Here is a 12659-nt window from a genome sequence, read left to right on the forward strand (position 1 = left end):
TCTGCAGAACCTCAAGACCTTCCACATCCAGCCCGGTTGGTGCCGGTCCCCAGATGCTGTCTGCCTAAACGAGTTCCTCACGTTTATGGGATGCCGTCGCCAGTTGATCCAAAAATGGTGTAAAATAAGAGACGTCTTACTCCGTTTTTCTCTTCACGCTTTAATCATGCAACTGTTATCACAACAAATTACATCCATCACAATACCTACTACATCACAGGTGTGGTTGCTATAGTATCGCTCCTCATAGACACTCAGTGTTTCTGATCACTGTGAGAGAACAGAAAGATGACTAGAAACCACCTGGCTGCCATCTTGGACACCTACCAGTCTGCTGATCTAATCCAAGTTAATCTGAGTTTAGATTAAACAAACTCTTAAACTCAGCTCCTGCTGGTCAGGTGACCCATAGACACAGTACCCTATGGAAAAGCCAGTTTATTAAAGATTAGATCCTTTTGAAATCATGTGGTCAATGTTCCCATAGCAACAGCTGGACTCCAACATGGAAGCAGTGATGCTACCTATTGAGTGAAGACCTTCACTCAATAGGTACAAAGTGAAGGGACAAAGAGGGTGTGGTCACTGAGGTGCCATTGATCAGGTTGGGTGTTTGAACAGCAAGGTGAAGCTGGTGGCTCCGCCCACCTTAATGTCCAGCCAATGGTTGCCCTGTTTGACAAACTGATGATCTCAGTTGGCATCAAACTGTTCCGACGATGCTGGACATACTTGGTGCAACCTGGACTGGCGGGTCTTGTAAAATTGGATCCAGTCATTTATATCAGAAACGGATCATATTCAGAACACAAATGTAACCCTTGACCCAAACATTGAACCAATCACAGCCAAGGTACAAAAAACAGTAAAAATACAAAATTAAGACAAAGTCTTAGAAAACGCTACATTAAAAATGTAAATGTGACATCACAGGCTGCAGAGTCACATGATGTCAACAACTCTGACCGTGACCTCTTTCCCTCAGGGACAAGGCCTTTCAAATTAAAAGCCCTCAGTATTTGATTCCAGGCCTTCAGTGTGGATGCTAATGATCAGCTAGAGCTGGGCTAGCAGTATCAACAGTCAGAGAAAACAACTCTAGTCTACAGAACCAGGTTCTGAAGTTGCTACATGACCCAAACAGCCAAAACCATCTGAAGATGGACTGTGGTTCTGGGATCATCTAAAGTTATCCAACTACTGCTACAAAGGCTGCATCTGGTTAGACTGAAACCATGAGCTGTTGGTCACATGACCAGGAAGATGGTCTTAGGGTCCTACCTGTGGGGTGGTACTGCCACAGAATCCAAAATACCCTCCATCTAGAACTCTGACTTGGGATTAAGGAGGCTTGTGTTTGGACAGTGGAGTCGAACTGAGGTCCAGACTGTTTAGAACGGCAGCAGAACCGAGCCTGGTTCTGACCACAAGGCTAGCTTTAGCCTGGGAGGCCAGCCTGCCCCTTCAAGTCAGCTGATGCAAAGATGTGACTACCTCACTGGGGGGTCAGGGGTCAACCACAGGCAGGTTGGCTGGAATCATTCATCTCACAGATGGCTGGAAGTATTTTGAGAGGCCAATGTGGTCGTAATGTTCTGCTTGATTGGTGTTTTATGCCAGAATTACTCACATCACTGTGATGTCACCAAGACAAAGACGATATCTTTCTCGTCGGGCCGGTTCTGTTGCTGTTGATGTGGTTGGTCCACATCTGCAGCAACAGATGCTGATGCGGAGGGCTTCAGAGCTGATGGGTCAGAACCGGTTCTGTCTAGTACCAGGTTACATGGGGTTGACTAAGCACTATGGTGAGGTTCTGGGTGGGACAGCTACATTCAGGACTAAAGTTGTCAGTTTGAGCTCAGGAGACCCAGAAGGTTCTGGGAAGTTCTGGAGTTAAACTACATATGTGGGCTAAGAGGGTCAGACGGTTTCACCTGTAGAGTTCACTGAACCCTACAGGTGTTCAGTGAACTCTCTACCTGTAGAGTTCAGTGAACTCAGGTGGATCATAGAGTAACAGACGTTCTTCAACACTCGGCTGGAAAATGAACAGATTAAGATAGAGATGTAATGTTGGAACGTCCTCCAGGTGGTGCCACGATCCTTTGAGCAGAGCGACGGGGTATGTGATCGTCAATCTGAGCCCCTGAAAGACCAATAATTTATCACATTATCAGCAGTTCACCCAGAATGCGCCTCACCTGGCTAGTCACCACTAAAGGATCCATACCTGCCAGGGTGAATCCTGATTGGTGAAGGTTTCGGGGGCCAGTTGGTGTTTTGTTCCCCGTAGGACCCCTGGTGGTTGGAGTTGGTGGGACTGACTTGGTCACACTGATGACATCATGGACTGGACCATCATAGTTACCACGGGGAACACCGCGGGCCTCAGCCATCTGGAGCATGGAAACCAAAACATCAGAAGATTCTGATTCTGATTGGTCAGTTCACAGATCTGTTTGTTAACCTGCAAGTTATGACTTAACTGGTGATATTGTTGTTCAGCGGTTACCTTGCTGCGTGCCCTGATCCGCTTGTAGACGGTGTCAGGAAAAGCCTTTCTTGCTATAAAGCGTCCAGAACCTTCGGTCACGTTGAGCTGTCCGTCCTCCAGAACAACCCGACCGCCGCTGACCACTACTGTGGGAACACCTCGAAACTCCAAACCCTCCAAGATGTTTACCTCCAAGGTCTGCACAGAGAGGTTTTTGGGGATGTAACTACTGATCAGATGGACTAGTTTGAGTAACTAACCAATCAAACCAGCGGTTACCAGGTTGTGAGTTGTGGCAGAAATGGTTAGAGTCTCTTTTGGGTTCCAAATTACAATATCAGCATCAGATCCAACAGCAATCCGTCCTGAAGAACGAGACACACACAAGCACATCCAGTAAGCTGGGGTTACGAATGACTAAAATCTGATCACCAGTTTCCAGTAAAACATCCAGAAACACCACCCTGGATTTTACCCAGAAGCTCTAAGTTTGTCCTCCAGATCTCATAAGAGATGAGGTCTGAAATTAGAAGCTACATGATGCCTAAGTCCTTTAGATCAGCGGTCCCCAACCTTTTTAGTCGTGTGGACTGGTCAGGCCTTCGCAATTTTGCTGCGGACCAGGGGAGTGGGTGCGCATCCTAAGTATCGAGTCCGATGCTGTTGTTCGCGTTGGGGGGGAGCGCGGTACTCCGATGTTGTTTTGTTACTCATTCTGCTGCAAGTTGGCTCAATTTTGACGCGCAAGACGTAACCGGTAAAATCCGGTTTAGGATTTTCAAAGCTGTGGACTTCAGCTGTGAGGTCCATAAACTGACTCCGGCTCACAGGCTGGACCCACTGAACCGATAGGCCTGTAAGCCAGACCCCTATGTCTGGCTGTTTACGAAACATCTTGATGACTTCAACCCATCAGCCGACTTTCTGGGAATGGGAAACATTTCCCGTCAAGCCTCACCAGTAGAAATGAAGCGCTGCGTACCTTTGCGTGGGTACATGTTGAAGACCTTGGCAGCGTTGGTGCTCGTCACTGCAACAAACTCATTCTCGTCCATCTTTCCTGTGGACTGCATACAGAACGAGATAAAAATCAGCGAAGCCTGAAAAAAACAGGTCACCATCCCCCTTCAAATCTACCAAACCTGCTCTCAAACGTTTGAAACAATAAAATTCTCATTTACGCTGTTTTAATTTTAAAGATATTAAAATTGGTACACGTAGGAAATAGTGTTTCAAAATTCTACCAGCAGAGGGTGACCTCATGAATTTTAGCTTGTTAAAGAATCTGTAAGTTTTATTTGTTTTTTCAAAATGAACTTTATTTAGATATGAACATTGAACAGCTCAAACATAAATGTCATCATATGATATGCTATACCAGATTATAGCCTAAGCTAATTTGCATGTGTGGTCCCAACTGTCCAACCATATCAGCCATTGTTGCTAATGGGGTGTCCAACCTGACCTTCCACCAGCAGCTCGCTTGTTTTCTCGTGGAGCTTAGGAACATCTGACCTTTGGGTGTGATGTCATCAGTCAGAGCGGCTTCAGGTGAAGGGCTCTTACCACAGCTCTGTCCCAGATCACCGACAACCTCTCTTCAATGCCGCTAGTTCCCTCTGGGATCAGCGTGAAGTCATCTTTACCAACAGCCTTCTGAGCTGTAGAGAAGCTGGCCTGAGCGCTGGAGGTCACCTGGAGATCGCCGCTGGAAAAAAACACCTATTAGACTCACCTGCTGCTAGACTAAAGTGGAGTCAGAGAGGTGTGTATTCACCATGCTAGCAGAGAGGTCAGATACTGTGGCGTGGACGGATCCGGGTTCAGGGGAGGGCTCATCACAAAGGCAGCTGCTGTGGTCCAATCTTTGGCCCAGTAGTGAGAGCCATCAGTGGCCAGGCCAGCTGTGATTGGCTCCCCATACACAACCACACCTGAAGACAGAAAGAGAGTTGCAGCTTGGTGGAGCAGGTCTGGTTGGCTTCAACCTGACTCCTAAAGGTGAGGCATTCAGTGACACCAGTTCAGTTCTATAGTCAGAACATAAGAGCTTTGTGGAGCACCAGGACCTGGAGCTGCAGTCCTGCACCTGAGGAAACTGGTGTCAGGTTTGACATGAGATGTTCACCTTAGACCAAAGATCAGGTCTTTGCCAAGTCTGAACTAAACCTGTCTGTTTCCTCCAGACTTGAACTCTGACTTCTGAGTAGATCCAAAGTCACATCAACAGAAGCTGAAGTCAGTGAACGAACTGGTTCATGAGTTCCTGGAGAACAGTTAAACCTCAGAATCTGACGTTGACCTGTAGGAACTCTGGTTCGGGTTCTCACCTTTTTTCCTGGCTTTGGCGATAACATCAGCAGCAGACTTGCTCATCACCTTGGTAACGTAGAGCGGGCAGTTGGCCTGCTTGGCGATGGTGATGGCCCGATAGACTGCCTCAGTCTCCACCTGAAACACAAACCCAACAGCAGTCAGATCTGGGGCCTGTAGATAAAACACCTTTATTCTTGATCAGTGGTCTCAATCTCCAGTCCCTGAGGGCCGGTGTTATGCAACTTTTAAATGTATCCCTTGTCCTATACACTTAAATTAAATGGCTAAACTGCCTCACTAGCATGCAGTCCAACTCTACAGGGCTCTACTGATGAGCTAATACTGGAGCAGAGAGACATCTAAAAGTCGCAGGATACCTGGAGTTCGAGACCACTGATCACAGAAAACCATCCTGAGTGGATGAAATTATCGGCAGAACAGGTGGAACCATCACTCCCAATGACCCACCGAACCAGAACGCGTAAAGAGACCACACCGGTGGCGTCCATTTAGGGTTCAGGTACTTTTACCTCTTCAGGGTGAGATAAAACATGGCCTTCAGGTCCAGTAATACCCACACTGAGAAGTTTCTTCTGCTCCTGAAACACAAACCATTTCAGACAACTTAGAACCAGTAAAATCTAGTTAAGACCAGTTTGAATGTATTCAGTGGTTCATCTTGTTCAGGTGTGTTACCTCATCGATGATGTCACCGTTCTCAGCATGGACCTGAGCAACTGCTCCAAGATCCCGGAGGATCCCAAACGCTTCATAAAGCTGAGCCCCAGGAAGCAGAAAGTGATGAACAAATAAACAGGAAGTGGACAACAACAAATAAACAAGAACATGTTTCTGTTTCACCTGAGAGTCGGAGCTCTGGTACCGGTCTTTGTAAGCCATAAAGAAGAGGAAGGAATTCACCCCTGAAACACAGCGGGACAGTGAGCGGTACCATTCTACTGATGTCATCCTGAAGGTTCTGGTCTTGCTATGAAGGTTACTGGTAAATGGCTCTCAAGATGTTCTCCAGGTCTGCATCTGAAATGGACCAAGTGACGGTCCAGAACCTGGTTTCATTTGGGTCTTTGTGGAAGGATTTTAAAGGTTTTCTAAAACCTTCCTCAGGGATCAAGAAGGATCATTTGGATCAGTCTGGAAACAGTCCAGAGCCTTCCTAGATGTCCCCAGATATAAGTGGGAGAATCAAGAACCCAGTAAAACTTGTCAGAACTTTCCATCTAAGCCATGATAACACATATTGTTGACTCAGCTGCATATCGATCATGAGAAACGTTCCATTGGCTGCTACATGTTTGATCACCACCCCGTCTCTTTAACCTTTATTGATCACCTTTATCTTTGACGAGCGTCTCCAGCTCCTCGTAGAGGCCTTCATGCCACCTGGTGACATCCAGATGGAAGGAAAAGTCACAGCACGCCCTCTGCTCTGCCATCTCCTTCCACAGATCAAACGCTGACAGCAAGCTAGTCCCCGGCTCCACCAACACATGATCAACTGCAGACAGACAGAAATGAGGTGGCATGCAGGTGGGGTTGCTGATGGATGATTGGTGGTCACTGACTGATGGTGGTGGTTCCTCCACACAGGGCGGCTTTGGTTCCCTGGTAGAAGTCGTCACACGGGATCAGGCCTTTCTGAGGAGCCTGGAGGTTGGTGTTGGCATCAACGCCTCCAGGGATCACCAGCTGACCGTACGCATCCAGCGTCTTCACACCAGATGGGATAATCAGGTTCTCGCCTATCTGCCTGTCAGGAAACAGGAAGTGTGGTCGTGTCAGAAGAGCTCACACTGACACCTGGTGACCAGGTGAGATCATTCAGCCGCAGGAGTACTGGCTGAAGATGTACCTGATAATCCCGTCCTCGATGTAGATGTCAGCGTAGAATGACTGATCGTCATTGACAACTTTTCCTCCTTTGATGATGAGACGGTCTCCCTGGAAACAGAGAAACAGAGAAGTTTGTGGGGAAATCTGAAGGAGGAAGAGATGGCTGCTGACATCCAGGATTCTCAATTTGACCCAAAGTGACCCAAAAGAACACAGCTCAACATGACCCAGTTTACCACCAGGTCCGGCTCAATGTGACCTAAGTCTTCATATGGACGTTCTCAATGAAAGAGAGATGTTGGAGGAACCAGGAGGCTCAGGAACTTAATGACCTAAAGACAAGATTTCCTGAATCCAACATGTCCTCCTCTGTGAGCTGGAAGAACATCAGAGATGAGATTCTTGAGGTGAACGGAGAACCTATCTAACCTGGACCAGGATTCTCCTCTCTGAGGAGGATAAACTATTAATCCAAAACTTCCAGAACAGAACCAGCCACATGACTGGGCTCTGGGTTTGTTGAGAAGGAAATGGGTCCTGGAAGTGGTTTTGGTTCTGGAGCATCAGCGAGGGCATCATCTGAATGGAGGGTTTTCCTGGTTCCTCTCTGGAAGTTAGTGGTTGACAAGGAGAGGCACTGGAACTCTGGATCTATGGATGGGATCAGAGGTTCTGGGTTCAATCCCAGACCAAACCCTGATTCCCAGACTGGGATTCAGAACCAGACTGGGTTCAATGAGGCGTTTCATCTTCATCTGAACCTGCAGCTTTCATGAGAGCCAGGGAACGCCAATTAATCCTGGAACCTCTGAGCATCATGAGCTAACCTCTAACCATTGGATGAAACGCCTCATCATGGAGGGACTCGGGCCAGGGGGGAACTGATCCAGAGGGGAACTGGTCTGGGGAAAACATCCTGAAGTCTCCATGATTTTGGTTTGGTTTCTTTGCCCAAACCGAACCAACTTCTCTGGTTGGAGAACGGTTCTGACATGAGGCTAAAAATGAAACTAGACTAACTTAAAGTTCTGCAGAACCAAATAAGCGGAACCCAGAAAATCAGCTTTCAATGCAGGAACATGAAACGTCCCACTGCCCCTGAATGCAGCGCGCTGCATCCAGCAGAACCCAGATATTCATCTCGGACCGAAACAAAAAGAGCTCAGCTAAGATGAGCTGAGCGGCCCGGAAGCTGCACACATCCTCTCGGTTCGGTTCGGCGGGTCTCCTCCCTGTCAGACAGGCGGGGCTTCAGCATCACCGGCCTGGTCCCATCTCGGCTGCACTCGGCTCGGTTCGGTTCGGATTGGACCTACCGCGGGTCTCTTCTTGACCGGGAAAGACATCCTGACGGATCTGGGTCGGTCCGGATCAGCTGGCTGAATCTACTCCTCACACGGACCCGCAGCTATTGTTGCTGCAGCCACCTGTGACGTCAAGCTTCAGCTGATATACACAGACACAGTTTCCGGTGTGGACCTTCACAATAAAGGCCCAAGCATGACAGCAGTGCTTTGCAGGTGCCATGGTGACCACCAGAGGTCCCATAGACTCGTTTTAGATGAGTTAGGATAATCTGCTGGTCGGTTCCGGTTCAGCAGAAAAACTAGTTTATTGTTTTCACTCTGTAAGAACTTCCGGTCTGAAGAATAACCCAGATTGGCTCTGAAGAAAGAAATCCGGTTCGGTCCTGAAGAATGACCAGGTTCGGATCTTTTTCCATGGTGACAGATGTTGGAATCTGAAGCGGGTCTAGCTCAGATTGAAGTCAGCCAATGTAAACAGGAAGTGAGATCTCGGCTTCCTGATGGACTCCAACCCTCAGAACCGGGTTGGTTCCATCTCGCAGCTGTGATGCTCCGACCTGATACCATGAGAAGTGCCGCCTCTAATGGGCCACTGGTTCCGAACAGTTCAACTGCAAATTGAAGAAAAGAAGATGGCGGAACCCTGGAGGAATCCGTCAGCGCTCCTGATCCTGACCCGGGAATCTGCAGATGTTCTCCAGGGTCTGGATTCTTCCTCAGCAGCGCCAGTCTTGTGGACTGTGTTGTAGGGCTGAAACGATTCCTCGAATGATTCGAGTTCCCCGATTATTAAAATTCCAAGAGGAAGATTTATCTGCCTGTTTAGACCGTTTTCCGGCCGGGTTCTTATTTGCATTGCGCAGTTCTCTCACTTCCGCCTGAGTTGTTGATGAAAGCTAAGTGTTAGCAGAGTAACATCCATTTTACAGGTTCGGTCTGGGAGGATTTTACTGATTCACGATAATGTCCGGGTTTTTGTCGTTTTTCGGGAACCAATAAACATCCTTAAAATGAAGCCTGGATAGCAGCAGGTGTATTTATACAGGTGAGCGATGCTAGCTTTCTGGACAAACCGGAAATGAATTTCCTTCACTCGGCTCGATGTCTTAAGTTAACCTCAGCGCGGATCACAGGCTGACCTGAACGGATATTTCCTTCAACCCCTGTGAGGAATTAGGATTCTTTGGCGAACAGCACATCAAGGTCAGAGTCTAAACCAGCCGCGTTAGCTCTGGTTGAACCTCAGGAATAACTTATAGTTGAGCTTTCAGAAGTGCGATGAGAATGATTTATACTTGTGAACAAAAATTATATTTGGCGTTTACATCTTTCCTGTAAAGTTCATGTCTGTGTTCCCGGCTGGCCAGTGGCTAACCTCATCACGCAGGAGCTTTCACGCTGGTTTTATATTATTTTATTATTATTTTTAGTATTATTTTTCTGGCACATATCAAATGCTTTGTCCACTTAGTCAGCCAGAGTTAATGAGCGCAGAGATCAGAGAAACTCGTCCCATAAACTGCAGCAGTCAGAACAGTTTCTGTGACTCTTATTAAAAACTCAACACACAGAAATGTTAGAGCTACTAAAACCACATTAGCAGCATAAAATTAAATCTCAGTTTGTTGCTCATCATCAGTGCAGCAGATTGAACTCATCCTGCAGGGCCGGTTCAAGTCTGCATGAGGCCTGGGGCAGAATCTGACCTAGGGGCCCCTCTTGCTGCTAAAACCATCAGCACCTCTAACAGCTTCTGGGTTGGATTTAATCTGGGAGAGGGAGAGTAGATTAACTGGCCAACCTAAAAACAATCAGTTATAATTGCAGTTTCTTAATTTATTAACTCAAAGATTCAACTCACAGCATCAGATTGTTGCTATGGTAACAAAACAATCTAACTATGAATATTGTTCTTTAAACCTTTACAAAGTAAACTTGCCACCTCCTTAAATTCTTACATTTAAATGTTAAGTAATTTAAAATCTTTTTATTTATGTATGCTGAAACCATTAAATCAAATTTAGCAGCATTGATAATCTCAATAAATAAATGTTGCATTTATGTATCTGTGGTTTGTGTTAAAATATTAGCATTTATGGGCCCCTGAAGCCCTGGGGGCCTCATGGAGCCGCTGACTTCATTTGGATTAAACAGAAGTGAAATTAATTGATATTCATCTTAATTGTATTTTTTAATTTGCTGTTTTTAAGACTAGTTGTGGGTTTAGATAGCGTTTCGCTGGAGATGTTTTCCCGTAACATATAATTACCCTGTAATACTTTTACTTCTCCTGTCTACTTAACAGGAGTTAAGTAGACCGTGCCGGTGGACCTGTGGACCGGTGGACCGCCTCGGCGCCCCGACCGCCGGGCTGAGCAAGTTTTCTGGGGGAAACCCTGATCCCGGTCTCAACAAATGGTGGCGGAGCTGAGCTGGTAGATGAGTTTCTGTGACGAACTAAGGAGTCAAATCCTGTCGCTAACATGAACACAAAGCTAAATGTCTGGGCAAGGTCAGAGTTCATCTATTAAACTGACTGGAGATGAATATATAAACCAAAAGCTGGATCATAGACAATTTTTATAAGCGTATTTGTGAGCCCGCCTCTTTATTGGTACATTGAATATAATTTCAGATTTTTGTATAACTTTTCTTCAGGTTAACTTAGAAAGTGAGATTTATTGTTACAGGTTAGTTTTCTAAACTACAGAAAAGTTATTGTTAGGGAAGCTCAAAAATGAAAAATTGGACTGATATTGATATCTGATAACACTGATGTTATGCTAGATTTACAAATATTTTACTTTATCAGATTTTTAATCTGATTACTGGATTACTGAAATCTTCATTTAGAACAGCCCTACAGTGGTGTTGTGGTCTTCTTGACACTAACTGGTTTGTTACTGGGCCATTAATGGGTTTTAGATGAACAACAAAGAGACTATTGGATGCTAACTGGACCAACCGACCCAGCTGGTGGACGGGTTGTCTTCTCGGTCCAGAACCGAGGCTGTTTGGATCTTCTCTTCCTGAAGGTTTGGTTGCTTCAGGTGAATCATGTTCTGTTTTTATTTATTCTCTGGTCATCTGGACCAGTTCTGGACTGGTTCTGTTAGGGTTCTGCATACTGAACACACCACAGCAGACCCTGATACCTGGTTGGTTCTGATCAGCGGAGTGGGTCCAGATTCCTCAGCGACTCATTAAAGCCTTGAATGAAGGTTCTGACCTTTGACTTTGTTAGATAATGTGAAACTAAACAGGACCAAAAACCCAGAAATGGCAGAAATCAGAACCAAACTGGGGTCCAGTCGGAACCAAACCCAGTTTATACTATTTCTTCCTATTAAACTTGGAGCCAATATTTAGTTTTGTACTTTTACCTTTTTGTCTTTCTTGTGGTTTTGTTTGTATTTCCTCTAATTCCTGTAAAACACTGAACTGCCTTGTTGCTGAAAATATGCTATATAAATAAAATGACCTTACCTTACCCGGTCCAATCAGAACCAAATCCGGGTTCTGTTGGATTCTGTTAGGTATATTTTTCTACCATCTATAAACAAATACAGGTAGAAAGTAATGAACCTCTCTCTTGCCGTAGTTTTCCCGGGTGTGTCCAGATGGAAGGACTGTGGTCCGTCCTCCATGTTGGCCTCCCGTTTGGGTCGGACCGGCGCCGCGCCGCTGCAGCCGAGGACTGAAGGACTCGAAGTTCAGAGTTTTGTTCTCGAAAGCTCCTTCCACGTTGCAGAACATTCCTCCGAACTTCATCCGAGGACGAGGAGAATCGGAACCGAGCCGGGACAGGAGAGAGGAGCGGTCGTCCTCCTGACAGAACCTCCGCTCAGACATGCTGCCGACAAATGATGAAGAGGAGGAGGAAGAGCCTGCACTGGCTGACTTAGAGGGGGAGGAGGAGGAAGAAGAAAATGACCCAAAAGAGATCCACAGAGGAGAACAAACGGCAAATAATGAAAAGGAATCGCCTCATTAAAACCTGACAAGTTCTGGTTCAATTTGAAGAACCCGACTAAGGTTCTGGGTTTCTGGTTCTGTTCTTTCTTCGGGTCAAACCCGGAGATTCCAGAACTTTGAAGGAGGAGATGGTTCACCAGAACCGATGGTTCTGTTGGCTGGAAAAGAGTTCAGACTGAGGTCATGTGACCTGGACTGTTTCAGCTCCAATGAGCAGGAAGATGAGCACACACACACACACCTACACACACACACACACACACACACACACACACATTCATAGCCATGCTTTTGTGTCTTGTAGGGACTTCACACTGATTTCCATTCATTTTCTACAGCCTAACCCAAAAACGTTTCCCCTCATGGGGAGCAAAATGTCCCCGCAAGGACAGAAACACCTGGTTCACTCTCTGAGTGTGTGTGAGGAAACCAGACGTTCTGATGCAAATCGGACTCGGCGTTGTTTGTGAAGCTACTGGACCTCACAGAGACGGTAAACCGGGCCAGAGAGACGAGGAGCCTGACCTGGAGCTCCTCTTCTGTCAGCTCTCCTTAGATCCCAGCCTGACCCGGATCACTGCACACTGGGTTTAATGGGATGACTGGGTTTAGGACTGAACTGCAACTGGGTCACTGAAGCGGTCCTGGAACAGCTCTTGAGAACCACAGAGATGTAGTGCTGTTGGTAGGAAGCTGGTTGGTTCCGGTCCAAT

The 12659-nt window shown here is 46.5% G+C and overlaps 1 protein-coding gene across 3 annotated transcripts; it reads right to left on the bottom strand.

Moving 5' to 3' along the window:
- Positions 1–140: 140 nt before the first annotated feature.
- dpysl4 (dihydropyrimidinase like 4) lies at positions 141–11858 on the bottom strand. Of its 3 annotated transcripts, XM_028005777.1 has the most exons (15): positions 11557–11856; positions 6684–6772; positions 6397–6581; positions 6165–6329; positions 5675–5736; positions 5510–5590; positions 5344–5412; positions 4828–4948; positions 4275–4431; positions 4064–4205; positions 3480–3564; positions 2777–2862; positions 2516–2695; positions 2234–2399; positions 141–2149 (listed from the first exon to the last, which is right to left on the bottom strand). In XM_028005777.1, the coding sequence occupies exons 1-15, from the start codon at positions 11821–11823 to the stop codon at positions 2058–2060; spliced, it is 1947 nt and encodes a 648-aa protein (XP_027861578.1). In that variant the 5' UTR covers positions 11824–11856; the 3' UTR covers positions 141–2057. The 3 variants fall into 3 exon arrangements, with proteins under 3 accessions (XP_027861578.1, XP_027861568.1, XP_027861589.1); XM_028005767.1 differs by having other exon boundaries at positions 5510–5736; positions 11557–11858; XM_028005788.1 differs by lacking the exon at positions 11557–11856 and adding an exon at positions 7981–8138 and having other exon boundaries at positions 5510–5736.
- Between the last annotated feature and the right edge of the window lie 801 nt (positions 11859–12659).

Source organism: Xiphophorus couchianus, chromosome 2 (genome assembly GCF_001444195.1).
Source record: "Xiphophorus couchianus chromosome 2, X_couchianus-1.0, whole genome shotgun sequence".
Taxonomy (NCBI): domain Eukaryota; kingdom Metazoa; phylum Chordata; class Actinopteri; order Cyprinodontiformes; family Poeciliidae; genus Xiphophorus; species Xiphophorus couchianus.

Excerpts from the sequence above, each read along its gene's own strand:
- dpysl4 (XM_028005767.1), bottom strand. The coding sequence starts at position 11,823 with ATGTCTGAGCGGAGGTTCTGTCAGGAGGACGACCGCTCCTCTCTCCTG. Across the intron at positions 4,949-5,343 it reads TTTTATCTCACCCTGAAGAG|GTGGAGACTGAGGCAGTCTA; the intron begins GTAAAAGTACCT and ends TTTGTGTTTCAG. Across the intron at positions 4,432-4,827 it reads CGCCAAAGCCAGGAAAAAAG|GTGTGGTTGTGTATGGGGAG; the intron begins GTGAGAACCCGA and ends TTCTGTCTTCAG.